The sequence below is a fragment of the Gallinula chloropus genome, assembly GCF_964237585.1.
Source record: "Gallinula chloropus genome assembly, chromosome: 17".
Taxonomy (NCBI): domain Eukaryota; kingdom Metazoa; phylum Chordata; class Aves; order Gruiformes; family Rallidae; genus Gallinula; species Gallinula chloropus.
In genome coordinates this window covers 11,747,222-11,775,070 of record NC_140102.1, presented here as the reverse complement: position 1 = coordinate 11,775,070, position 27,849 = coordinate 11,747,222, and the positions used below count along the sequence as shown (strand labels likewise).

Here is a 27,849-nt window from a genome sequence, read left to right as displayed (position 1 = left end):
GCCGCTCTCGGCCCAGCCAAGCGGCTGTGCAGGGGCTGTTTAGCAGTAGGTAAGCGTAACGGGGAGGGAAGAATGCCACGATCCCCAGCTGGTACTTCAGCGAGACACTCAGGACTGTAAGCTAACGTGGCACCCAGCCAGTACTGCAGCATTAATAACTTCTTGTTGTACCCAGCCCTGGTGCACCATGCTGCCGGTGACAGCCAGGCCCTCTGCTAGGGAAAGGCACAGTGCACCCAGGGGCCAGACCTCGCAGGGAAAAGCACTTTGGCCAAGTAACCAACCCTCCTCTACACATTTGATGGGTTTTGCTGAAAAAGCACACATGTAAACACACACTGGACCTGCATCTCCTTTGCTTAGCAACCGAAAGGCTCAGAGGCAGGGGCCAGGTGTTGGTGCAGTTGCATACATGGTGTAAGGGTGTTTTTTTATGAGGGAGCTAGGATTTGGTGTCCCCCTACTTCTCTCGAGGCAGTTCGTTCACTGGTGGCTACCAACCTCAGCATCTTCAGGAACAGAGACTCCCTGAGGATCAAGATGGTTCTGTGCCACAGAAATCCCCTTTCAAGCCTGTTTCTACTGATAATTCCATGAGAGCTTCCCAGGAAGCTTTCCCCTGCCCCTACTGCAGAGATTCAAACCCTGAAACAGGTGGAGGCAAGGAAGCATTGGGGAGGAGGAACACCATGGAAATGAAATGGCACACAGGGAGCAGGGTGCTACAGAAAGCTGCTTTTCTACAACAGAAACCATGGACACAACAGAGCTGGGGAAAACATGGCCATGGAAGGGAGAGTAGACAGAAGGAGGATCACCTAGAGCGAACACACTGCACACAACTCAGGGGCTGAAGATCCAAAGGGTATTTGTGCTGTGAGGACACCGAGCCAGGACTAGTCTCTGGAGAATGGTCCTCTGCCCTCGTTTCATTTCAGTTCCCTATGAGCACTACGGGACTTCAGCGTGCAGTCCCACCATGCTTGCTTCAGCCCAGGAAGCCTGTGTGGAGGTAGCTGGAGAGCTGCACCACTTGGAGTGGGGAGAGCATTCCCTGCAGCCCCTCCTGCACAGGGAACTGGGATTAGAGTAACCAGGAGTGCCCCCACACCCTCTCCCGCCTCCCAGCACTCCACATCTCGTCCTTGCAGCAGCTCAGGTTAAGGTCACTCGTAGACCTTTGAGAAGTTGCCCTGCTCTCTGCAGTTTTCCATATCTGGTTTACACCCAGCCTGGGGCGAAGAGCTAAAAACAAGGCAAGCAGCAGGAAACACTGTTGAAGGATTACATGCCTTCATTTGGTATGACCTGCACTGCCCTTCTCAGAGGCAATACACATGGCTCTGATTGCCTCCCATCTTTCCAGCCCCAGCTTTGGATGGAGCTCATACAGATGGAAGAGGAAATGAGGAACGCTTCCAGTCTAACTGCACCAGGCTGTGGAGCAGGACACCACTGGAACAGCCCAAAGCCCCCTTCTCCCCTTACAGCTTGTGAGTGTAGGAAATGAGTGGGACTGACCTGTGAGCTCAGGGAGGACGGGGGCACTCGGGAGAGGGGTCCGCTCTACACGGAACTCTAAAAACGAAATGCAAGACAGCTTAGGAACTCATCAAATGCCCCGAGGGAGACCCCGCAGAGAGACAGCAGCCAGGGTCTGCTGGGGGAGCAGCCTGCAGCCAGACCAGTGTCTTCTTTAAACTCATTTATACTGGTGCTGAAAGGTGCTGGACTCCTGCCCTGGAGACCAAAAGTATCCATTTATCCTTTGAATAAATCTGGACAAGGCAGGGCAAGTGCAAGCTTCACTGTGCAGCCTCAGGTCTGCCCTGGAGCACCGCTCTGTGATGCGCCCATCCAATCTGACCTCTCAGCTGCAATGCCAGGGGGTGCTCAGTATGTGCCACACTCACGTGGGCATGGGGGTACAGTGAGGTGCTTGAAGCCACCACAGCTGAGACCCCCATAAGCTGGAGTCACAGAGAGCTTCCAGACAGCTAGGAGGCAACAGCAGCTTTCAGCCACAGTCAGCCTGGGCTCGCCTCAGGCGAAGAGGAAACTCCCCATTCCCAGCCCCTAACAACAAGACTTCATATGTAAACCATCACACTGAGGAATGGAGCAAGGAAAGGATGCTCAGAGTTGCCACTTCTCCAGAAAACAGCCTTTTCTCCAACTGTGCTCTGCCTCGTTCCCCTGCCTCGCAGAGAACAGGAGGGAGGAGAGGCCCCAGAAAGCTCTGAGCAGCTGCAGCACAGCAGGCTCCAGCCATTGATCGCAGAGTCCATGTTCTGAGCACATGGTGGGACTGGGAACTTGAAACAGCCCAGTTTGCAGGGGAGCTGCAGCCCACCACCCCAGCAGACCTTTTCTGGAGGCCACAAGTGGTCCAGGCACTGTTCAGAATGCAGCTGTAGTGTTGCAGGCACCTGCATTTCAGGTGCCCAGGAGTTCCCTGGCCCATGGAAAGCCACATTTTAAAACCCCATGCTACTTTCAGAGCAGTGGCAACTCTGGGAAAGAGAGACAAACACACACAAAGGCAGCAAGACAGGCAGAGCTGCAGGGGCCCTTCTGTGTCACAGCAGCAGCCCTACAGAGGAGGCTAACACAAAGGGCATCGCTGAGCAGCCTTGGGCTTTTCCTGCCACTGGAGTGCAAGAATAATCCTAATGAAGGACAGGCTGTTCCCACCTATTCCAGGGCTTCGTTCCTCCCCCTTCCACATCCGTCTCCAATTTAAAGAAAGACCAAACAGGGGAAAGGGTGAAAGGGGCAGAGCCTGGGTCACGGATCATGCCAGGGACTCCCATCACCTGAAGGCAGACCAAAACACCAAACAGAGAGCACCACTCACCAGGGAACTGGTAAGTGTAGCCAGGTGCAATGCCAGTGTAACTTCGACTTGCATAGGTGGCAGCTTGGAAGCCTGGATAACCTGGGGGAAGAGAAAAGGCCTCTGTTACTGCAAGCTCCACGTCCTCAGTGCCTTGGCTGCTCATGAGCAGCGTGACCATTACTGTTAGAACACATGAATAGGGCTTGTAACAGAAACCCAGGAAACTGCTGTGCAGAGTCTGCACACATGCAGGTCTGCAGAAGAGTTTTAGCAGGCCCACTTAATTTTTCCCTCACTTCAAGCATGTAAGGATATGGAGTTTTCCTTCTCAGTAACTCATAGCTCTGCAGAGTAAGGCTTTCTGATGCATCAGCTGGATTCCAAACAGGAGAAGATCAGGGAGGTGGAGGGACCTGAATGGCTGAATAGTTCTGAGTTGCCTTAGCACTAGAAGTGCTGGCACAGACAGAGTGCTTCTTCCTGGCACTGGGCAGGAGGACACTTCCTGCCATTCCCCAGGAAGCTGACCACCCAGACAGAACAAGCCTGTGAGAACCCAGGGCACTGACTCAGAGATGAATATTTGACTTGAGATCTCCCAAGACACGAGTACGTGGATTTCCCAGTGACTCAGCTTGAGCCTTCCTGCTTTAAAATTCAGATGACTTAGAAAAGGCAAAACTGAAACCCACAGGCTGGAGATTTATTTTCCTTCGATAAGTCAAGTGAAAACATTGGAGGAGAAAAATGCCCTTTCTGGAGTTTTGTTCAGTGACTAACTACTTGTCAGGATTAGCAAGGAGAGCCAGGCTGAGTACACCCTGCCCAGCAACACCAGCAATGATGCTGAGCAAACAGTGTGCTGCTGGGTCAAGCCTGGCTAGAACAAACGTGGGGAGGGAGAGAAACCAGAGACAGCACCCACGCTGGGAAGACCACGCTTGATTCTCACATCCAGGCACAAGGGTTTGTAGACCTGGAAGTGGAGGCTACAAAGGACTTTTTTTCTTGTTTTAATCTTTTATTGGAACAAATTTGCCTTAGAACCCTTGACAGACATGAAAGCAGCCTGCTTGCCTCGGGTTTCTCCTTACAAGACAGTCCCACAATAAGTGTATGTTTTTTTCATTGCAATACTGGACCTGCTGTCCCTGAGAGGGAGGGAACAAGGTGAGATCAAACTTAACATAGACTTTAAGGGCAGTCTTACACTCCCCAAATGGCAGCAAGGACATCTATACAGACCACTGTTTCAAGTGGAAGCGCGGAGGCTCTGTAATGAGCTAATTCATCAGAAAGCCTGTAGAAGCGTGGGAGGAAGATGCCTGGCCACAGATTGCTCCACACCCGGTTCAGCTACACAGTTACACCGAGAGCAGCACTGAAGACTGACAGTTTATATGCTGTGGCACTCGGGAAACGACCTGGGGAGAGCCGGAGCTGCCCGGCACACACACACGGCTGTCGCAGGGCAGCAGGGACAAGTTTGCAGTTTTTCCAGGTGCCACCAGAGGGCAAGTTGTGATCGCAAACAGGTCTCGGCGCCTTCCCCGGCCTTGCACCAGGGAGAGCTGCCCTTGGCCGCCCTGCCCGCTCTCGGAATAAAACCTCTAAGCTGCTGCCTGGCACGACCGGGAGCTGGGGAGGAGATCTGTCCTTGGGCTTACCCAGCATGCCGATCCCAAGCATGAAGGCATCCATCCCGTAAGGCATGACTCGGGACCGCCCTCGTGCCGAGCCTGTCGGGGACATCACCTCCTTTGGCTGGGCTTTTTTACACTCCACCTGCCACAAGAACATAAGGATCAGGGCTCAGGCTCTGCTGCCACCAGCCCTGAGCAGTGGCACAGAGCACAGGCAGCGCCCGGGCTGCAGGCCAGCACCCCCCAGCACTGGCCACCTCCACCAGCCTGTCCCGCCGTCCTTCCCTAGCACCCCTGCCTCTGGCCTGCACACTGCCAGCCTTCCCCCTCACGCTGCAGCCATGACAGGCAACAGGCAGCTCAAACACTGCTCTTCTCCTCCCTCCATGCTCTGGCTGGTGCTGCACAAGGGCCTCAAAGTTGAATTTTCCTTGTCTCTGAATAAAGGTAAAACCTGCCCTCTCCCAGGCCACCGGGAGGTTTCATGTAACTTTGAAACCTCCAAGTCCTGCACAATTCCTTGTTACAGTTAGCTCTTCTCCAGGAAAGCTCAGTTCACTTCCACACTGTGTGTTTCTTTCCCCAGACTGGCTGCTGTGATTTTGGGGGAAAGACTCAATCCAGTTCCCCTCTGCAGAGGAAAGCGTGTTGGGACCGAAGTGCCTCCCACCCTGCCCCTGTGCCCCTGCCCCATGCTGTCCCCTGTATTCCTTCTCCCCAGGGATCTGCCCCAGACACTCACCATTTTGTTGTTGATCTCATGGAAGTGGATTTCACACACTTTTTCCACAATGTCTTCGCTTTCAAATGTGACAAACCCAAACCCTGAAGAAAAGGCAAAACTCCTCGATCAGGTCAGAGCTCTGTGCAGTCTGCACCTGCTACCCACATCCTTTTATTGGCAGAAGGACGGTGCAATCAGCCCTTTCTAAAACGGCTGTCACTCATTTTCCCTCTCCAGCAAACCTTGCTTTTACACACACCAACTGGACTTTCCCCTGACAGATTCCCCTTGCCTCTTCATCCTGTACTTCCCTACACCCCCCCCCTCTTTCTGAGCCAAATTACTCTAAAAAACAAGTTTTGTTTTGGTTTCTTTTAAACTTTGCTATTTGCAAGGCAAACCACAAGGCTGATGATGCTGAGGAGGATCCCAGCAGCCGCTCACACAAAGAGAGCCGGTGGAGAAATGAACAGCTGCTTGCCAGGACATCACCATCCTGGCTAAACGCACCCCACCAGCAGTAAGACTCTCCACCTTTCCTCCTCAGTGCCCAGTGATAAAGCTGCCTGCAGATAGGCATTTATCAGCAATGCACTTGCACAGAGCAAAACAGATAAGACAGGAGCAGAGTGATTTGCAAAGTTTCATCAAAGTAAGGTTAGAATCTGGGGTAAGACAGGACAGGATGTTCCTGGCCCTTAGCCCACGCTCACACCTCCTTTCTCTCACCAACCCCTTTGCTGACAGTTTTGGCAAAGACCAGCTCGGGTGGGCAGACTAAACTCCTCTCAGCTAACTGCAAGTGCTTCCGGAAAACTGAGGCAGGTGGGAGGATGTCTTTAAGCTTGCCTTACAAGCAAGCTGGGATTAAGCAAAGCTCTCCCCTTTCCAGCACTGGCCAATTCCACGGTGCTTTAAAATAACTTTTAAAACCAGGCAGGGAGCCACTGCCCAGAACCCCACTTTTTCTCCATACTGCCATAAGCCTCTCCATAAACTGCTCCAGCTGTCTGTGCCCAAGCAGTTTCACACCATTCACCTCAAAAAAACGTGAACAGAGGAACTCCAGAATTCAAGAGCAAAATCCCAATTCCAAAACCAGTCCTAAGCCACATCTGACCCCCACCAGGCCTGCTGCACCCTGGGCAGAGTCCTACGCTGCCAACACGGCAGCTAGCAGATCGCTCTCCTCCTCCTTCTGAAACGCCCAACAACTCTTTAATTGGCTTAGTGACTGGGAGACATCCATGGAAGAACAGAGGTGAACACTTCTTCCCTTTCAGATGAAGCTGGAACAGCATCCTAGGCCAGGCAACCAGAATAGATGTAATAGCTTTAGAAAAAAAGACAAATCTGAAGGGCACACAGTGTAGCGAGAGCAGAAGGGAGTGTTCTCTCACTGCTCTGGGGCAGAGGTGCTTGGAAGAGCTTCCAACAACACAGACATGAGAGTGGCCCAGCACAGGGCTGTTACTGGCCCTCACCTGGAAGACAGGGAAGCTAAGTTTGCAGGTTAAGTTGTTGCCAATAAATCTTTGGAGCCGGTGCAATGCTTGCTGGTGTGGAGCCCTGCCACACGCAGGGGTGGTGGGTATGAAGTCTCAGCAGAAGAGCAGGAGGCAGGGACGCCCATGGGTGGGCTGGGTCTGGAGAGCACAATTATTACAGCCTTGCTCCCAGCTGGTAACCGAACTCCACCAGCAAGACTTGGGTAAGAAAAGGTGACCTGGGAGCACAAGCGGGCTCCGAGCCGAGGAAGGGGCGAGAGGCAGGCACTCTTCAGGCTCCCGTGTCAGCTTTCCTGGAGCTCAGATTACTCAGGACAAGGTAAGACACAACACTGCGGGCTGGAGCCATGGAGGTAAGTGGGCAGGGGAGGGGGCCGCCTCCTCTCACATATCTGCAACTCGGCGAGTTTACAGCACAGGAAACGCACTGGACAAAAGCTCTCTGTGCTGCAAGGGACGCTGGTAAAGGATGCAGATGCAAAAGGATGGGGTGACTGGAGGCAAGATAAAGAGCAGCTGCGACCCGCGTGCCCTGCTGCTGGGATACTAACCCCTCCCTACACAAGGCAGGAGGCAAACCCTCCACAGTTCCCTTTCCTAGGGCCAGAAGGCCGCTCTCACCTCGGTGTCGATTGGTTGTCTTGTCAAACATCAGCATCGCATCGTCCACCTGCAAAGAGAACAGAGCTGCAGATCAGATTATTGCTATTGCCATGAGCATCCTCTGACACAAGCACAGAGCTTCCTGGGCCTCCCCAAACCCGAAGGGATCGAGACCTTGCATCCCCAAGGAAACACAGGCACCAGTTACCACCCCAGGCATGTCCCTGAGCCGCAATCAGCACCGTCCCCCCACCAGCCCAGGGCAGGTGCTGCTGGGCTGAGCCCCTCGGCCCGGCCCCTGGCAGCAAGCGACCCCAATTGTTTGCCTGCGGCTCCAGCCGGGGGGCAAGGAGCAGGGAAGGCATTGTTCCCAAATCCCGGCCTCAAAGGACAGGAGAATTAAAGGGGGGGAGAGAAGCAAAGCTGGAGAGGGGAGAGGAATAAGGGGCCTCCCAGCGACAGGGGAAGCGGAGGCCTCAGACAACAGAGCCTGCCTGGGAAAGCTGGGAGGCGCCCCCACCCCCACCCCAGAGGAGCCTTTCCTCTAAGTGAGGTTTCCCACTGCTGGAGGCTGTAATTAGAGCAAATTTACTGCAAGGCCTGAGCAGGGCTGCCTTCCCGGGGGGAGGGGCGGCTGGATCCCATCCCCCAGCCGGCCTGGGGCTGCTCTCCTCCCCGGCGAGCATATCACCGCCTGGTGCCACTTTTCCCCCCATCTTCCCGCTGGGTGTTGCCTTGCAGAGCTGCATCTGCACCACTCCCCAGGTCAGGCCGAACAGGGTTAAAAAATACACTTCAATCCCCTCCGTGTAAGCCCCAGTGTAAACCTGTCCCACTGACCCATCCCTCCTCACTAATACCACTGCCTTAATCCGATTATGAAACTGGACATGCAAGTGCTCAGGGGAGGCGGCAGCAGTCTCTGGCCAGCAGCTGCCCCAGCCCTCCTTCTCCTTCTCCTCCTCCTCAATACGAGACAGTCACTCCCTGAGAAGTGAGCCCCATGCACCCCTGACTCCATGGAAGGATTACTCCCTTGTCTTGTCCCAGGGAAACATCTGTATTGCTGCCTATGCAGGAGCAGCCTGCTGGTGAAGGCAAAGTGCTGCCCAGAGCCCAGCACAGGCAGCTACTGCCTCCACTTTGGGTGAGCCCACAGCCCCAGTCAGGGAAGGGAGAGGGGTCCTTTCCTCAGCCACCCCCAGACACAGCTTCACCTCAGTGCCATGAAGGCTGAAGGAGCCCCTGCCAGTGTTTTCAGTGCTACCACAAGCAGAGATTGATCACCTTTAATGCCCTTGGGCCTGTCCAACATGTCCACCCCACAAGAGCCAGGTGACAGACAACCTGGCTCCTACTCATCCCAGGATCTTACCGTCCCGGCTCAGACTCCCTCCATCAAGTCAACACACACGTGAGAAATGAGCCAGACAGCCAGTCAGAGCCATGGGGGATGTAAGACTTCACACAGACCCAAAGCAACTCCTCAGCAGCTTCCCAAGGCAGTCGGGGAGCTGGGGGCTAGGACAACTCATCACGCTGCCATTCCCCATCACTGCTCACTTCTCCTCCTGCACCATTTCCCTTCACAGTGGCAGCACAACTGTGATGTGCTGGGGGGAAACCTGATGTGGCTTAAAAATATTTCAAGACAGTTTACTGCCTTTGTTTTTTAAGCTAGACCTATTCTTCCATCCAGCTCTCAGAAAAGCTGGGGACATCGCTGTCCTCCTCCCCAGTAAACACTGGGAGAAAGCTATGTCAGTAGCACTCTGTGGCAGTGCTCCCCCTCAACTCAGAAAGCTGGAGCCCACAAACCCATCACAGTGAGAGATGGACAAGAGAAAAATACACTCAGCAAGGACAACCACAGTCCAGCTGATGACTTACTCTGTCCGACCAGCCCCAGCAACAACTCCTTCTTCCCCAGAGCTTGGAAAGTGGTAGCAGCTGCCAAGTGGCAAAGCACATGTCCACACAAAAACACACCTCACAGCCATGTCCTGGGCAATGGATGACTGCACCTGCAGCACTCAAGCACTCATAGCTGAGACATACAACTGCTTCATCCCAAACCACGCTCCGTATGCCTAGAGAAAACCTGCAGCCTTTCTCCCTCTGAGCCTTCTTCCCAGTTTCTGCTGGTGCTTTGAGACCAGGTGCCTACCCAGAACCCCAAAACGTATTTATCTTGCAAAACCACTGACAGTAACACAAATAGTCTATTTGAAAGCTGTTCCTTGCCATGAACACAACATGTGAAATAGCCTCACTCTACTCACTCAACTCTAGGGCTCCAACTCTTGTGTATAGCTACAACTGGTGACTTTTATTGCCAACAAAACCTATATATGAGCATCTTCTCCTGTCCTTCCAAGGCAACAGGTGAGCTGAGTCGGGTAGCTCAGACAGCAGGCAGCCCTTGCCTTGAGGCAAAGCAGGGCCCTGCAACCCAGGCAAAGGTAGTGCTGGAGCCTGCAAGGGCCAGCTGGATGGGCTGCAGACGGCAGCACCCCACAGAGCTGGGAGGAAGGCACACACAGGGAGCAGCCATTTCCAGCACCACGGGCTCTGGCCTCATGCCACATCCCTCCTAGCTCTTGCCATCACCTCCCCTCCTGGAGACCCAGGTGAGGAGATGGGAACCAGCTGCCTCAACTCAGAGGACTCCCTGAGGCAAAGGCACCACCCAAACACCCGGGCGAACCCTCACACGAAGCACGGGGATGGAGGTTCCCGGCCCCGGCTCTCCCAGGCAGGGGTGAAACCGGCTCCGCGCCGACCCGGCAGCCACGGCCAAGCATGAGTAGCAGCCCCACGGCGGGCACCTATTGTGGCGACAAACCGAGACACATACACCCCTCCCGTTCCGCGCCGCCCCGGGCCCTTCCCGGCTGGGCCGCGCCGGGCCCCAACAAAGGCGGCCGCCGGCGGGGCCGTCGCCACGGCAACGCGGCCGCCAATAGCAGCTGCCGCCCGGATTAGCGCCGCGCACAAAGCCGCCCCGCTGCGCCCGCCCCGCCAGCGGCGGCGCCCTCACACAGACCGCGGCCTGTGAGGGTCTGCGGGAGGGCAGCGGCCGGGGGCCCGCGGCCGCCCTCCGGTGCCCTCCCGCAGGCCGCCACAGGCGAGCCTCTGTCGCAGGCAGGGCGTTCGCGCCGCAAGGACACCGGTCTCACTGCGAGAGCCGCTCCCGCATCGACTGCGTCCCCCTCCCGGCCCTGCCTCTGGCGGGACGGAGGTGCCGCCATCTTGCCTCACACACCCCCCGAGGGAGGGAGCAGGCCTGGGCTGAGCAGGCTGTGAGGGACCGAGGGGACTCGGAGACAGGGATGTTTGGGAAGAGAGGAAAGAGAGGTGGGAAGGGGGTCTGCGTCCCCCAGAGGGACAGGAGGGGAGCTGCCACCTCCAGCCACTTCCCAATGAATGGCAGAGGCAAAACACATCAACTACCCAAGAGCTGGATGGAGAAGTGCGTGGAAAACAGCACCTGAGCGCCAGAAAACAGCACCTGAGCGCCAGAAAACAGCACCTGAGCGCCAGAAAACAGCCCTGAGTTCGTTTTCAATAGGGTGTGGAAATAATCTATGATCATAACTGTACTTTTAACAAAGGCCTTTTTGCCTGGTGAATTGTCTTTCTCCCCATTCTCTCCCAACCCCCCTTGAATAAATATTTGTTTCAATTCTTTAAACATAGTCAAAGAAGCAGATCACTTTACTAGAAAACTGTTTAGCTTAGTGGTCAAGGCTCTCTCCCAGGGAACTCTGTAACTTGCTGGTCTAGGCTGCAGTGATCCAACATTTGAAGTTAGAAGTTCAAGGTTTGTTAATTTTGAGGAACGGTGTCTCTCCCCATGTTTAGCCACAAGGGTCACAAATATCAAGGAAAATAGAGGGAGCCCCAAGAGCAGCGATTCCTGCTGTCTAGCTGTGTCCTTCCCAAGGAAACCAACTGCAGGAGGCAGCTTCTATGGCAGGTCCTTGGTAGTTCAGGGGGTAGGCACCACACCCCTGGGGCTTAAACTCAAGCTGTCCAACATCCCCTCCTCTCAATTGTGTTTCCAGTGGCTCTCTCCAGCTTTGTTAAACCAAACAGGAGTGGAAGATAGAGAAAGGTTTTGGCACAATGGAGGTAACACATTCAGAAAGTGAAAAAAGGTTTGTCCGTGGGGAGGAAGCTCTTCTAATCCTCCATGGATCTGCCCTGGCCAAGCCCTGTGGGAGGGCAGCAGGCAGCACCCTCCTAAAAGGAGAGACTGGTCACTCTCAAACCAGCACCTGGTTTTGATGAGAGCAGCGTGGTGGTGACAGGAAGGGAAAGTGACAGTCACAGTCTCACAGAGACGTTGTCCACCAAAGCAGCCTTCAGCCTAGCCAAGGTACTCGGGTGCACAGATGTGAGCTGGCATTTCATACCAAACCAGACCACAGTACGCTCTGCCTGGCCCTGGCCAAAAGGCCCTGGTTTTCTTTTTCAGTGGCTCACTCCTACTCTTAATACCTTTCAATCTTCCTGGGACAGTCACAGGTGTCTGCGAAGGAGGAAGAGAATGACAGCCTCATGCAGATTAAAAAAATGCTTAAAAAAATGCTACTAAAATTTCCAACACAAGTGTGATGAGAAAGACTGAATGCACTTCTACAGAGGCAGACCTTGATGACAGTTGTAAATACTCAAGCAAAGGCTTTGCAGAAACAGGCGACTTCCACCTGAACAGCAACTAAAGATGTCTGGCTGGTCCTAGAAGGAGCCATGGCAACATAGTGGTAGAACAAGCCAGCTGAAGAGTAACTGCCCAGCCAGCTTCAAGATGGGGAATGAAAACCAAAACAATCCAGAAGCACCTTGGCCATCAGTACCCATGTGTGGTTCTACCAGCTGCTCAGACAGGACAGGCCAATCTGGAGAGGAGTACACATGGGCCCACTGCGTGGCTCCAGGGAGCTGGGCTGCACCCACACGGCACCAGGACCACCCTTCTCACCCTGCTCTGCAGAGCTGCTCTCAACGTTCTGGGAATGAGACTGGACCACGGGACAGAGCCCACTCTGTGCCACAGGTGAGCAGGACAGCCTGCCCAGGTGTTCCTGTGCGCTCCTGCACCACAGGCACCTGGCAAATATCATCTGAGCCACCCAAGCCCCGAATGACCACTGCTGCTACAGTATTTTTGGCGCTCTGCCTACCAGATGCGGAGCACAGAGAACCCTTTGTTCCAGTGGCATTGTTACCAGGAGCCAAACTGCCTACTGCCGCAAGAGAGGTGATCAGATTCCCCTTCTCCTCCCCTCCCCATCTGTTCATTGCAACCATGTTACATGTGAGAATTTGCATAAATTGCCCTCTGATCTGTGGAAGAAAATCCAAAAATCCAGTTTGGAAATCCACAGCAGGTTGACAAGTAGCTTTGATCCCCGAAACTTCCAGAAAGCAGCAGATTAAGGATTAATTAATTAACATTCTTCCGATCCAAAGTGAGGGAAATCACGCCCACCATAAGCACAGGAACAAGTCTTCCTCTAAAGAAACTCCCCATCAGTATCTAAAGGTTCTCCAATTAGTCAGCAGGGAAAACTCACATACCCAAGTCAACCACACCATTTTTCTGGCAGGTGTACATGAATATGCATTTGTGACAGACACACAAACCTTCATCACATTCCAGGGCCTCACATGCAGTGGTTTTCTCTTGCTCAGAACAAGACTGGAGTTGTTGCCCAAGAGATCTCAGCACGTGTCCATGCAAACAGCCCAGGATTTGGCCTGTGTATTAGATGGCAGCCTAAAGGTCAGAATCGCCTTCAGACCTTGGCAGACCTTTTTCCTTGTTTGCTTCCAGGATATTTTTAGAGAGCAGATCTCTCTCCAGGCATGATCTGCCTCACAGAGAGGCCAAGCTTTCGTGACCGACTCATCCACACAGGCAGATCACCTGCAGGCCCAGGGAGAGGGGCAGACTGGTTTTAAGCACTTCTCAAGCAGCCTTGGAGCCACAGCTGATGAGTGAGTCATGCAAAGACGACATTCTAAATTTATTTCTTGCACTTCTGCTTCACCCAGTGCAAAAACACACAAGAAAACCCTGAGCTCCAATACCTGAACTGGGTCCAGACCCCCATTTCTTCAGGTCCCTCTGCACTTCTGGTTTCTGAAAGGACCAACTTCTCTTCAAAGGACAAAAAAAAACCCCAATTGGCTGCACCAAGTTACAGCAGAGGCATGTCTTGCCCAACACCCCCAAGATACCAACCAACAACAGACACCTTTAGAAGAACACAAAGGCAAAGCAAGGGCATTACAACACAGACCCCAGAATACTCCATGCAGCCATTTGTGATTTGGGGATTTCCTGAACCCAAAGGGGTGCCTGTGTGTTTAAAAGGCCTTCCATGAATTTGTCAGATCATTTTGGAGCCTGTGCAAAGTTTAGCAACGACATCCTGGGGAAAAGATTTCACAGCTTAGATAAGCTCCATGGCAAAAAGACCTTACTTGTTCTAAGTCACCTATCATGCCATTTATTTGACTTTCTCTACTGCAAAACCTCATCAGACCAACCCTTGAAAAAGAAAAATAATCTGAGTATGTTCAGTAATAATTTGAAACAAATAACCTTGTTTACCCAAAGGTGAAAAGAAATTAATCTGATGGACAACCCCTTCTCCCCCCAGAGCATCCTGTTCTGTCCCACAGGTTGAAATAGAAAAGGAGGAAGCTAGGACTTGAGCCTCTCTGCAGCATCCTCATATGCACTGAAGTACACAGAGGACTAGTTACGCCCAAGGTGGTAGGTGCAAGGTATCTTCCTCCTCCCTGTTTCAGGTTTCAGTGAGGGTGGAAGCCTGAATGGAAAGAGGCTGTTGAAATACTTCCTTGTGCAGTCGAAAGATCTCCAACACCATCCAACTTAAGCCAAGACACTTGGCTACACATACTGCAAATGCAATTCTTTCCAGGACTTCTGTCCTACAGTTGAACAACTAATCTCCCTTAGAAAGCATGTCCATGGCCTCAGCTTGCATCTCAGAGAGATTCGACTTCTGGAGCCAGAAGTGTTTCCTAGAGATCCCACTATGTTCAAAGCCCTACCAGCTGCACCTGACAAACCACAGCCAGCTTGAGAGCACTTCTCAGTCTCTATCGATACTAAAAAAAAAAACCCAAGCCCAAAACCAAAACCCTTTGTATTTTATTCCTCAGGAAGACAGCAGTCCATAGCTTTCATTCACAGTTTTGGAAGGAAAAAGTGATCCTTCTTTGAAGCCAAGAAACTCGCACTGTATTTGGGATCCTCTTTGAAGCCTCACCTTTTGTGCCTGTTAAAACCATGTATTTTGCTATGAAGAACTGGGGTGCTAGGCTCTCCCTTTCTTCCTTTATCCCTAGGTAATACTCGTGGATTTCCTCCTCACACATTTTCAGTTTTCTTTTGCCACTTCCATTTTACAAAGCTGAGAGATTTGGGACATGGCAAGGAAAGAACACAGAAGGAAAATAGGAACGTAAGCAGAAATGCCCAAAATAGAAAAATCAGACTCGGGAATTTCAGTTTCTGAAATGGGGAACCATTTCATTGCCAGCCCAACCAAAGGGACACTTTTTTCCCTGCTAATGGGCACACAAGGTGTGTTGTTCCTGACCCAACACACACCCACACTAGCTACCTTGGTAGACTTGTGAGCTGCAGTTCACGGATTTGGACCAGAGAGAACATTATGATAATCTAATTTGACCTTGTCTGTGCTGCAGGCCATAGCACTTCCTCTTGTAATTCCTACAGCACGTGCATCCTTTCTGTCTGGACTAAAATGTCTTTCTCAAAAAGCATCTATCCTAATTTAAAGGCCTTAAGTGGTGGTAAATCTAACACACTCTTAGGCTTGCAGCCTGAGGGCTACCTAGAAGATAACCTTCATGCAAAACCCACTCAATCAGTCTATACTCCCTTGTCCTCAGAAACAGAGGATGATCTCTCCCTGAAGCTGAGATCCAAACTGGAGCTTGCCACTGGATTCTCAAAGATAGATAAACTAGAAGTCACACTCCACCAGCCCCCAGTAACCTGGTGCCTTGATGTCAAGGAATCACGACAAGATGGCTTGGTGCTCCCTGCTCTCTCCTCTAGGCTCTATGCATTCCCATGCCTCCCTGGACAGACGGGGAAAGAGGAAAGATTTTTTTTCTCCCATCAGATCCTTGAAAACTGTGGGGCTGTGAAGAAGAGGGAAGGCAGACAAAGCCATTTCTTCAGTGGATAAATCCTCCACGGAAATGCTTCAGAAGTGCATCCTTAACAATTCCTTTTCAGACAGTCCCTACCCAATTCCAGAAGTACTGGCCCAAATTACTCAGAAAAGATTTTTTTCAGAGAGGCTTTCCAAGATGAGGATGACACAACTGAAGCTTCGCCACCTCTCATTCAAAGATGCCATAAATGGAGGAGATGAAGATCAGAGTAAGGAGCCCAGAGCACCTCTGAAGAAGGGATCCTCTGGAAGCTAGGAGACCCCAGAGTATCATAAACTAACACCAGAAGAGCCTGTCTACCAAAATCTTGTTTCTCCATGAGTCACATCTGAAACTGAAGGCAATAGGCTTTTCTCGGCCCTAGAAACCACAGAACAGCACATGGGAGAACCCCAGAGCCGATGGACACGGGGGCTTTTCTTCAAAACACACTTCCCACTGCCCCTGCATGTGGACTGAAGGGGGTTTCTCAGAAAACAGCTGGCCTAACCTTCAGTGAGCTGCTTGAGGCTTATCCTGCAGGACGGTTACAGGCCACGAGGGATGCTTTATACAAGAGCTCCGAGCAGTCTCACCTCAGCTGAAGCTGCCAGCTGAGTCAGAAAACTACCCCAAAACCCGAGAGTCAATCTGATCAGCCCTGACCTCTCCCCACAGAAACTTCCCACAGCTGAGAGGCCAGCTGCACCGGCCTCATGCAGATTTCAAGCACAGGATGTCGCCTGGGATGGTTCTTGGGAAATGAATCGCACTGAGCTATGCAGAACTCTCCCTTCTTCTGCCCAGTCCCAAGGAAACAATCCAACACAACCAGTTCTTGCCAGTCTTCTGACGTCAGGACACCTCTCAGCATGTGACCATTACACAGGAGGAACGTAACACATAACACCCCAAAAGAACTTCTCAAAGTAAGAGAAACTAACTGCTTGTAAACCCAGTCTACATGACATGCTTCTGCTTCAGATTAGCAGAGGCACTGTTAAGGTTAAAAGGGGATTATGCCCAAGACATTTTGTTTTCATATCAAATGCATCCTTCAGCAGCACAGAATTACATCCAAGTCAAACTAGCAACCTTCAGACTGCCCAGACACACGGACAGCACCACCTTTAGTGCTGCCAAATAAAGCTCTTGGTGGCACAATAATTTGCTTATTTCTCACAGAAAATAAAAGTACACAGAGCTAACAACCTGCAAACATGGGGATATCTGACCACTTTTGCTATTGCCACAGAAATACAAAGGAGTCCCACTTTGCAGTACCCCAGGACATGCAGATTTGACTTCAGGAAACAAACAAAGGTACTGAGAAAACACTTGCTCCAACCTCTCTGGCCAAAATTGGCAACAATACAGCAAAACTGTTTACAACCCCCCCCTTCCTTTCACCAATGAATGTACCTTAACATAACATCACCCTTTGCAGGACCTTTTTCAGTATTCCATGATGCTATCAACAACATCCTGGCCAGATTACCACCCAGCAGACTGTGTTCTGTCCTCCCCAGCCAGGCAGCAAGGTCCCAACAGATACAGAATCCAGTATTTCCTGCCCCAAACAGCAAACCCACGCACACAACACCACTGAACAACAGCGTCCTGCACCAGAGGTGACCACATTCATCATTTCAGCACATTGATCCCCTTCAGTTCCTAATCCCATTAAAAATCTTGGGATCCTTTAGTCTAATACTACTGAGGTTGCTGCAGGGGATGCTCACAACCTCCTGACAGGGAACTGAAGGGCCAAGGCTGAGCTAGGTTCAGTCCCAACTCACAGTTTGCACACCAGGCTTTCATGGACCACGGCACAAGCAACTTCAACCCACAGAAGCCTGCCCTACCCTGAGCCACCAGCTGGCACAGAAGAGCTGGAGCAACGCAAGGGATAACCACAGTGCCAAATTTTCTTCAAACACCAAAAAACCAACATCACCGCTTGCCCAAGACTCAGCAGGAGAAGTCTCAGGACCAAAAAGCTTAGTTTAATAAAGGATTACTGAAATATCAATCACAAGGCTTAGAGTTAGAAACAGGTGAACGCCGTGGGTCTGACACTGCGGCTGCTCTGTTAGGAGTGTCTACAAACCCACAGCCCAGCGTTTCAATAAACTGCACATCTGAAGGACCAAATGCCATGAGAAGCCTCTGGATAGGAAAGACATGTTAAAAACATATTCCTTTGCCTGGGTCCTACTGACTCCAGGAACAAGCACAAACTCTTTGTTTCAAACCAACACAGGGCAGGAATCACTGGCTGTGGCGATTATAGGCATTCCACATCTGTGACTGACCTTCCATCTACTTAACCCCCATGCAGAAGACTCACAGACTTGTAATCCCACCTCTACAGAAGTTCAGAAAACTCCTTTTTGCCCAAGAAACAGCAGCTTTGATCCAATACCCCTCAGGAGACTCACCTTCCCAAACTGCTCGAAATACTGCTTCACATCCTCCACAGTAGTGTTCACAGACAGACCACCCACAAATATCTTCTTCGTTCGGGTCACCATCTGGAAAAGGGAAGGACAAGAATTCACCAGATAAATCCAAAACGAGCGGAGAATGAGACCAGCGGCCACTGCTGCCCCTCCAGCGCCTGTCCCAGCCCTCGAGGCCTAACGCGGCCAGCAGGCCTGGCCCAGCCAGCAGGCCTGGCCCACACCAGACCCCAAGGCACACTCTCCCCTTGCCCCACCGTGCTTGCCAGGGGCCAGCCAGCACCTCATCATCAGACAGCACCTTACAGGCCTCTCCCCTCGCCAGCCTGCTGCTACTCTCTTGGCACCTCCACACCACCCCGGAGGCACGGGGCATGGCTGTCCCCTCCCCAGCCCTCCAGCTCTTCCTGCAGCCCTGCCACTTTGCACAGCCAGCCTCCTCCAGAGATGCCTGCTCTGCTTCCCAGGAGCCTGCCAGCGCAGGTAGGCTCCCCAGGCTTCTCCCTCTGAGCTTGCAAATCACAAGGCATCCAGTCTTGCGTGGACTAAGCCTCATTTTGCACCTCTTCCCCCATCACCAAAATGGAGCCCGATCAACTCTCAGTTAAATCTCTTTTGCCTTTGCAAGAAGGCAAAGGGAAGATCCCTCTGCCCCTTGTCACTCATGCTACGGGACAAGGAAGAAAACTAACTACCCTGAGAGGGGCCATTGCTGCCAGGCTGAGGCACACCAACATCCTTTGAACCAGCTCTCCAGCTGCATCCTCCCCTTAGCTGCTTGGCTACACCCCTGCTCTCAGAGGAACACATGGTCCTAATTACCCCAAGGAGCATAGGGCTAATCCGCAGCAATTCCCTGGCTTGGAGAGCAGCCCGTTCTAACACTAAAGCACCTTCTGTCACCAAACTGCTTAATGGAATTAACCCAATTCCTACCATGTGCTTCCTGGCTCCAGTTACTCGGGATACCTGCTCACCAATTGTTCTCAGTGCCTGATCTCCCCTTATTTCCCTCCCAGCACCAGTCAACTCTTCCCTCTTCACTTCTTGACACTGCTTCTCCCCAGTTCTTTCTCACATGACAACACTTGGAATAGAACTCTAAACTTTAAAACTCACATTCAAGACCAAAGATTAAAGGGAGACCCAAAGTCTAGAGACTGTCTCCAGCCTGTGGCAAGATCCTCAGTCAAAAGTTTCTATCTGCACGCCTGGAAAAAGTTCCTGCAACTGTGCATTTCAGTGCCAGAGCCTCCTGTAGATAAGGCCCAACACCAAACTCCTTCTGCCTTTTCTGGTGCGGAAGCACACAAGGGCTTTTCACAGAATTAAATCCTTCTCCCCATCCCTGCCATACACGTATTCATACACACGAGCCTCTTTCCTTGCATCACACGGCAGCGTGGAGATGTATCTCCTCAGGCCTGGAACTCCCAGACACCAGCTGTAGCCCCACAAGGACTAAGCTCACCTTTATTTCACCAGCTCTAACTAGCATCTCCAAAGGCACAACTGAGGGACTCCTGGTTCTGCCAGTGCCAGGCAACCCCCTAGAGCCACAGTGGAAGCCCAACAGACACGTACCACAGCACAGCACATCGTGCTGGTGGTGCAGCACAGCAGTTCCCACTCCAGGTTGAGTCCTGAGCAAACCCCACAGAGCAACTCTGCTGCATGCACTGGCAACCTTGCACAGAGGGGTAAGATTCAGCACCACAAACTTCATCCCTCTTAGGAGCAGCAAGGGCTGCCTGCAGCACTTACCTTGGGCTGTGCTCGGCGGGGGAATGCTACCTTCGGGTCAATCTGAAAGAGATGTGGGGAAGAACAGGTCAGCATGCTTTTGCTGCCTATTTACAGCCACGGGGTTTCCTCCATGCACACGGCTGTCTCTGCCCAGGTGGCACCTTGCTAAAAACCCACAGAATCTAGCTTGAGGTACACAAAAGCAAGCTGGCTGCAGACATCTTTCCCTCTCGGTAAGGTGTAATCCAGGGAGACTACAAGTCCCAGCATGCAGTGGTCCATCTCTGGCCAGATGCACCCGAGAGCCCATCACATGCTGGGATTAACAGGCTGAGCTGCACCCTCCCACTCAGCCTGCCCCTGGGTGCCCTGCGTCACCGGCCTCGTATTAGAAGTGCTTTCTTCTGCCTTTTTGCTCTCCCCCTCTGCTCTCCCTACAAATACAGAGCTCACTTGGGTAGTAACAGGACAAAAAAAAAAAGAAAAAAAGAGGCAGAACACAAAAAGCCAAACACTTCATCCTGCAAAACACACGGTGAGGAAGATAAAAGAGCAGACAGGCCAACACATTGAACAGAGGAGCCCAGAGCCACACAGGCTGTGGAGGCCGCAGGGCAGAGCTGCCCCTCTCCCCGGGCTGCACTGCACACAATGAGGCGATGCAGCCCCTCGGCAGGGTGAGCTCTCCATTGTGCCTGTTCCGCTGCTCTGTAACCCTGCCGCCATCCAGGTGCTGCGTTCTGCTGGGCTCAGCACGGCCGAGCCTGCGCCTGCACTGGCCTCACACCACCACAAAAGCCAGGACAACACTAATGCAGCTGCAAGCCAAAACACCCACGAAGGCTCCTCTCCTCCTCAGCCACCACCTCGGTCTTTACAACCTATTTTTACAGCAACTCCTGGAAAGTTACATCATATCGGGGATGATCCAGACCTACAAATCAGCTTACAAAGACCTGTGGTTAAGGCAGGTCCAGCTCATCCCCACACTCAGCCAGGCAGCAGGAAGGGCAGCCCGGAGCATCGTCCCATCAGCCTGGTGGCTCAAACAGCCCAAAAGGAAGCTGTGTTGCTCCAGCTCCCCTTGCTGCTTTGTTCAGCTTTCCAGCCTGGCCGCCCTCCCGTCCCACGTCCTTTCACTTGTCACAGAGCCCCAGAGCTTGGCCTCCCTGCGCCCTTCCACCGGCTCCTCTCCCTGCCTTCCCCACCTCCATCCTGACTCACAGCCTACAACATAAATAAACTCAGCACGTAAGTAAACAGAGGCAAAACTGAAGAGCACAAATAAACTCAAAAATAAACCTCCCTCCCCAGCTCCAGGCACCGGCAGATTAGCATACCCTGGGGTGCCTCCCTAGGGCATCCGAATGGTCCCTCCCCTCCCCACACAGACAGGCAGACACCCCCCCCACCGCTTCCTGGCTAGTGCAGACACCCACAGCGAATTCTGAGGACAGGGGACGGCAGGAGACCAGGAGGTTGATGGCAGATAATAAGCAAAAACAATAATCTACTGTCTTTTACTTCTCAGCCAGTGTCATTCAGCTCCTGCCAAGAAGATGCTTTCATACTCAGCAATGCTAAGCTCAGCCTCATTTTCTCATTACCCTGAGTGTGATCAACTGGGCAGAGATAACGCGTCCTCCTGGCTGGAGGGAGCAGGCAGTCATTTCAACAAATTCTTCTGCACAACCAGCTATTGTTGCAGGTAGAGGGAGGCCGGGGCAACCGACTGCAGGGGCAGCCCTGGGAACATGCAGAGGGGAGCAAGTTCAGTGCCGGACTCAAGTTACTGGAACTGGACTGCTTCTCCGTGGCTGGAGTCCTTCTAATTAAAGGAAAGGAGCTGGTACCTTATTCCCTCGTTTCTGGTGTTAAAACAAATAGCCCCGGAGGAGTTGTGTTTCAGTGTCACCCGCTGACGTAACAGATCCTTTTTACAAGCCTAGATAGAAATCTGCTAAGAGTAAGAGCATTCAGAACAGCTCAGATCGTATCCAAAAAACAAAAAGCCCAGGATCAGGCTGCAGTGAGTGAAAGTCACTTGAGCACAAACAGCTTCAGGTCGCAAGGCTTTGGGGAGAAGGAGCCCCACTGATGGCACAGGTGTACCAGTGGGCCAGCTGGGCTCCTCAGGAACGCTCTCCCAGGCCACCTACAGCACCATTTAGTAGCCAAGGTCACAGAACTCCTGCATTAACCTGGCTGGTGTCGGTGCCCCAAAGCAGGGGGAGGGCAGGGAAGGACCCACGAGACCTCTGCACATTCATGGCATCTCCACAGCTACCTTGGCTCCGTTAGCCAGCCCTGCCCGAGCGCCGCGGGTCGCTCCCTCCGCCGCAGAACACAAACCAGCAAAAACTCACAACGGCAACAAAGAAAGGACAGGGAGACCCAGCACCCCTCTTCAAGGCTGCCACCAGCTGCAGCTTTACAAAGTCATCCCGGTCTTTTACCTTGAGACTGCAAAGCCAATTCTCATATCAAGCATGTCCATAAATAACCCCGTAGGCTGCTGCTATCTCGCTTACAAACAAAGAGGAGCCTGAAAAGCACAAGGTTTCCCTGGAGAATCGGGCCAACGGCCCTCGTCAGGGTAGGAAGAATCAGAAAACAATGAAGCAACAAGTTGGGCTGACACTGTCTATCAAGCGCTGCCGGCCAGGAGACACGGAGCTGGCCAGGAGACACCAGGCCTTTTCCTGCAAAGTTCCTTATACCCCTAAATTAGGCTTCAGATGAGTTTTGTGTCATGTAACCCATGACTCACAGCAGAGCCCTTCAGCCCGGCAGCGAGAAGCTACACGCAAGGCTCCATGTGGTACCACAGGACCAACCTCTCACCCGGCAACTACCAGGCAAAGCACCCCAAAACCTCTGACCCAGCTGAAAAGCACACGAAATAAAAACTAAAAAAGGAAGAGGGGAGAGGATCGAAGTTCCAAACAAAGGAAGGGTAGAACTGCCCCCGTTCTCTCTGCCGCGCCGTCTGGGCGAGCAGAGCAGATGCAGCTGGGAATTTCAATGGCCGGCCGGTCCCCACGCGCCCTGTGCCACGAGGCCCTTCTGTTCTCCCACAGCACCCGCCCGTCCGCCCCTGCCCATCCCTCCCTGTCCCCGTGGGTGGCACAGCGGGCAGCGGAGCGGCTTCGCACAGGCAGCAGCAGTGATTCAGGGAGAAGAATGGAGACCCATGGGTTTCAGCCCGCTCCTAGCCCCAGAGTGCTTTCAGAATTAGTGCTACAACAGACATCCATCACTTGCCTTTCCAAGAGGGGTCTGTGTGCCAGCCCACAGGCTCATGATGGGACTAGCTGAGCAGACACTGCATTTACACAGGCTAGTAAAGGGGAAAGGAAAGAAAAGAAAAAAAAGAAAAAGAAAAAAGCAAGCCCCAGGCCCTCCTCAAAAGTCCTTACCAAAACCCTCCCCCAGAGCAAAACTCACTTTACATCACTCCTGAAAAGAGGAGGGCTGGGAGTCCTGGGGACCCAGCCTTGGCCAGGAAGGCTGGGGTAGGTTTAACCGGGAGCTCCCGTGGGGAGGAAGGACCTGTGCACATCAAAGGGAGCGATCCAGGCAGTTAAACAGGAACAGACATAAATCTCGCTGCAACTCACGCCGTAAACCCTAAGAAAGGGGGTCTCGCTCTCCCGCCCTCTCTCTTCTGCCAAGATAAAGGCTCGAACGCCCGAGCCATGCGCTGCAAGAAATAAAGTTGAGCGTTTGGACTCCTCAGCAGCCCATGCCCAGAGTCAGATGGCGTTCCCTCACCATGCCACCCCCTCACAGCCCCCGCTGCTCCCCCATCCCTACCCTCACCTTCACCCTGGGGCAGCAATAGGGAAAAGGAATTCGGGGGAAGGCAAGTCACTAAAACTAAAGAGAAGGGACCTCCCACTCAGACACCTCACCCCCACTCCCTGAAACAGCCCGCACATCTCCTGAGCGCCGCAGATTTGCAGGGCAGGACCGGGCACGATAGGACACCGACCCAGGGAGCCACCAAATCCTTTCTGCCGGCCCAAGCCAGGACTCCTACTCATCCCCTGCTTGTAGAGCGAGGGACAGAGCTGCGGCCGCTCCAACAGGCCAGCAGTGGCCCACATGGGCGGGTGCTGGCCACACTCGGAGACAATAAAGTCTTAAACCTCCATGACCGTTACAAAAACTTTGCCCAGGGAAACCACCAGAGAGTCTCTGGGGCACACAGCACGAGGGGCTCCCGGCAGAGGGGAGGGCCAGGGGAAGCCGGGCCTGGGTGCTGGGGAACGGCACCCCTGGGGAGGGAGTGGTGCTCAGCAACGGGCGGATAGAAGGGGCGGCTCCCCGCTCCCCAAACACAACCGCATCCATTTCCCGGTGTGAATCCTCGGCCCAAACATGCTCAGGTGTCCCAGCTCCAAAAGGGCCACGGTCACTCCTCGGAGAGGCCTTAGGGCTGATGGGTGGGAGGAAAAAACATCACCGGGGTCTGCAAACCCCACGCCAGGACATCGTCCCCGGGTGGACAGCGAGCCCGGCGCTCAGGAAGCAGCCAGGCTGCCGAGTGGGACAGAGAAGAGGCCAATCGATCCGGATTGAGAATCGATAGTTTACAACCTCTAACTGGAAATCAAACATTGCGATCGACGGCTGCTCCGAGCACAGCCGCTCCGCTCCGCCGGCAAACGCACCCCTGAGATGAGAGAAGTCATCTCACCGTCTTGGAGTCCAGTTCATGTCTGGATTGGGCCAGGACCTTGTCGACGCCAGCCTGGTCCATGAACGTGACGAACCCGAAGCCCCTGAGCCCCGCAGCCCGGGCAGGAGAGGGGATGCGGAGAGAACAGAGAAAGTTGGTTAAAGTGGCGGCCGGGCCGCGGCGGGGGCGAAGGGAGGCGCGGGCCCGGCCTCTCACCTGGATCTCTTTGTCAGCGGGTCCCGCATCACCAGGCACTCCTTCACCTCGCCGAACTGGCTGAAGTACTCCCGCAAGCCCTCTGCAAGCACAGCGCCCACCGTGGGTGTCCCTGCCCGGCCCGGCCCCGCCGCCCCCGCCGGGCTCGGCCCCGGCCCCGGCCCCGCCACCCCCGGCCCCGGCGGCAGGTGCGGGGCCGCCGCGGCGCTCACCTTGCGTAGTCTGCCAGCTCAGTCCCCCGATGAACATTTTGCTGCGGGAGGAAGGGGAGACCCGTGAGCGGGGCCGCGCCGGGGGGCCGCGGCGCCCCGCGGGGGTGGCGGCGGCGGGGCCGGGCGGGGAGGGGAGGGCGCGGATCGGCCATGTTGGCAGCGGCACCGCCGCCGCCGCGCCTGCCCGGCCCGGCCGGCTAGAGCCGAGGGGAGGGGGCGGCCGCGGCCGGGACCGGGGAGGGGGGTGGGGGCGGGAGGGGGGGGGGGCGGGGGGGGCCGGCCGGCGGCGGCCACGGCGGTACCAGGGGTCGTGCGGGGAGTCCGGGGAGGCGAGGCCGGGCTGGCTGCCGTCTGTCTCCATTCGGACCTCTTCTCCCTGCGAGGAGCGGCGCCGCACTCCCGGGGCAGATGAGCGCTGGAAAAGGGGCCGGACGGACAGGCCATGCTGCCCCCTCCCCCGACCCCTCTCCGCCGGGCGGGGAGGGAGCGAGGGAGGAGGGCCCGGCGGGCACAACCTGCCCGGCTCCTCCCACCCCCGCCGGCCCGCCGGCCGCCCTGCGCATAAAACCCGCCGGCGGCGCTGGGGCCGAGCGCCGGGAGCCGCGCCCGCACCGTGCCGGGGGAGCGCGCCCGGCCGCGGCGAGAGCAGCCCGGGAGCCCGCGGCCGCTTTGTCCCCGGCCGCGCCGCCCGCACCTGCCCCGGGGCGGCGGACAAAGGGCGGCGGGCTCAGCCCCGCCGCGCCAGAGCCAGGCCTGACCCGATGCGCTTTGGGCTCGCCGCGGCGGAGCCCGGACACAGCCCCCACCCCGCTGTCTTGCCGCCGAGCGGGCACCGGGCGGGTTAAAGCCGGCGTGGGAAGGGCCCGGGACCGGTCCCCTTCCCGCCGAGGGCGCTTCAGAGGTGGGACCGGCGCTGCCCTACTCGCCCCGGTACCCCAGCCGGGCAGCGGGGAGCCCTGGCGCCCGCACCCAAGGCGCCCTCCCGGTGCCTCCGTGTCCCCTCGCCGCCCGCGGGGTCCTGCGGGGGTCAGGGGCTGCTCGGCCTCGCCGCCCCCACGGCGGTGCCTGGGCAGTGCTGGCCGGCGGGCTCCGAGCAAAGCTGCTGCCGGGCACCGCGATGGAGCCCCCGCAGCGCCAGGTAGGCGCAGCCCAGCCGGCTCTCTCGGCCGGGAGGGGGTCGGGCTGGACCCCGACTCCCGGCGCAGCTTCTCGCCCGTTCAGGTGAGCAGATGGGCTGGTGCCAGGCTCCAGCCTCTCCGCTGCCACACAAGTTCCTCCGCTTGTTGGTGGCTCCTGGAGCAGGTCTGTGCACTGCTTGCCTCTGCTCTCGGGAACCCGGCCTGGGTGGCTGGAGGAGCTCCGAGAGGAACAATGGAAAGGCTGGTTGTTAAAGCTAGAGTCAGGTGAGAGTTGTGGCATCTCTCTCGGTGAAGGCACTTGTTTCCACCTGGGGTGCACCAGAACAGACCTGTATGTAAAGCCTCTGGTGGCAGATACAGTGAGCCCCTCGTGGCAAGGGGCATCGCAGGGTCCAGGTGTGTGTGCCAGCACTGCCAAATATCTCCCTACACACACACATCTCTGGCTCTGCTCCTGGCACAGGGTACTGACAGCTCTCACGGCTGTGCCATTCTTATTTGACCTTTCTTCCCCCTCTCTCATGACTGCTTTTCCACCTGCCAGCACACCTCATCTCCCTCCTGGAGAGGAACCAGGACACTTTGGTTTTAGCAGTGCTTGGCAATAGTATCTTTTGTTACACAGGCTCATCCTGATGCCTGTGGCTGCAACGCTGAGTTAAACTCATCCTCTGCCCGTTAGCTCTGCCAAACCACCATTCACATACTCCATTTCCTGAGCTGGGTCAGTGACACCATCCCACCTCCTGGCCCCATAGTGGGCCACAGCAATACACCCAACACCTCTGGGAAATTAGGTACACAGCCCCAGCTTCTGCCGCCACTGGCCCAGGCTGAGCTGCTTCTCCAGAACAACCCAACTCATCATTCCACAGGGCTGAAGTCACCGCTTTGGGTGGAGGTGCCCCGAGAGGCAGCTGGGCTGGTGCAGAAGAGAAAGGAAAATAACGCTGTGCAGAGGTGGCACTGCAGCTGGCAGTGACTGGGAAGGGCTGCCCTGCCAGGGGAAGTGCCGGTGCTGAGGCAGCATCCCAGCCACCTCCCCTTATACACCCTGAGATAGCTGCACACCCGGCCGATCGCTGGGCTGTCAGCAAGCCACCGCTGCCGCCTGCCTCGCTGCCCAAACTCGCCACTGCTGCGCTGCCTCCTGGCACCTGCGCTGGTCGATTTGGATGGCAAATACTCCAAAGGGGGGAACTAATGTGTTCGAGTCACCTGGCACAGCTTTTCATGCTCCAGAATTGCCCAACCTAATTGCACGGTACTAATGCTAATCAAACACAAGGGGGGGGGGAAGAAACAAAAGCTGGGTGTTGGACACACTACAGGATAACATCTCTTGGTTTACTACCAGTGCATTGCTGTAATTTTAAACGGGCTTTATTTGGGAGAGAGAGCAGAGCCTTCTGAAGGACATGGTGTTAAAACGCTTCATTGCATCTTTCTCTGCATTATGGTTATTATTTTATTCTCTTTTTCTCCACCGAAATAATAAGTGAAGGGAGAACAGGATCGACATGAGTTAACATCTGTGACTGTCAGAGGGGGAAAACATAAGCCTTCGGGAGGATCTGAATGGAGGATGTGGTTGAACTTGCATCACTGGGAATGACACTGTACCACGTAACTTATTCCAAGGCCCTGTCCAAAACATACATGGGATATTTTGCATTTCCACCTTAGGACCCCAAAGTGCTTTGTGAACATGGATTCGTTTATCTCTGTAACGCACGAGACAGTGGGTTTGGAAAACTCTGTTGCTCAGTGACAGTAGGAAGCTTCCCTCACAGAGAAGTAAATATATAAAACATTCCAGACCTTATGATTGGAAAGATGATCTG

The 27,849-nt window shown here is 54.4% G+C and overlaps 1 protein-coding gene across 2 annotated transcripts in view; it reads right to left on the bottom strand.

The window, feature by feature from the left end:
• MSI1 (musashi RNA binding protein 1) overlaps positions 1-25,429 on the bottom strand; it is a gene marked incomplete at its 5' end in the record, with an annotated part of 29,992 nt that extends 4,563 nt beyond the window's left edge. Inside the window, 11 exons of one of the 2 annotated variants that reach the window (XM_084271963.1) lie at positions 1,522-1,578; positions 2,858-2,938; positions 4,507-4,624; positions 5,225-5,307; positions 7,336-7,384; positions 17,988-18,080; positions 19,773-19,814; positions 24,457-24,541; positions 24,655-24,736; positions 24,867-24,907; positions 25,169-25,243. In XM_084271963.1, coding sequence (XP_084128089.1) covers positions 1,522-1,578; positions 2,858-2,938; positions 4,507-4,624; positions 5,225-5,307; positions 7,336-7,384; positions 17,988-18,080; positions 19,773-19,814; positions 24,457-24,541; positions 24,655-24,736; positions 24,867-24,907; positions 25,169-25,227 — 790 coding nt within the window. Of the gene's footprint in view, positions 1-1,521; positions 1,579-2,857; positions 2,939-4,506; positions 4,625-5,224; positions 5,308-7,335; positions 7,385-17,987; positions 18,081-19,772; positions 19,815-24,456; positions 24,737-24,866; positions 24,908-25,168 lie in introns of both variants that reach the window. The other variant, XM_084271962.1, reaches the window with a different exon arrangement.
• Positions 25,430-27,849: the final 2,420 nt, after the last annotated feature.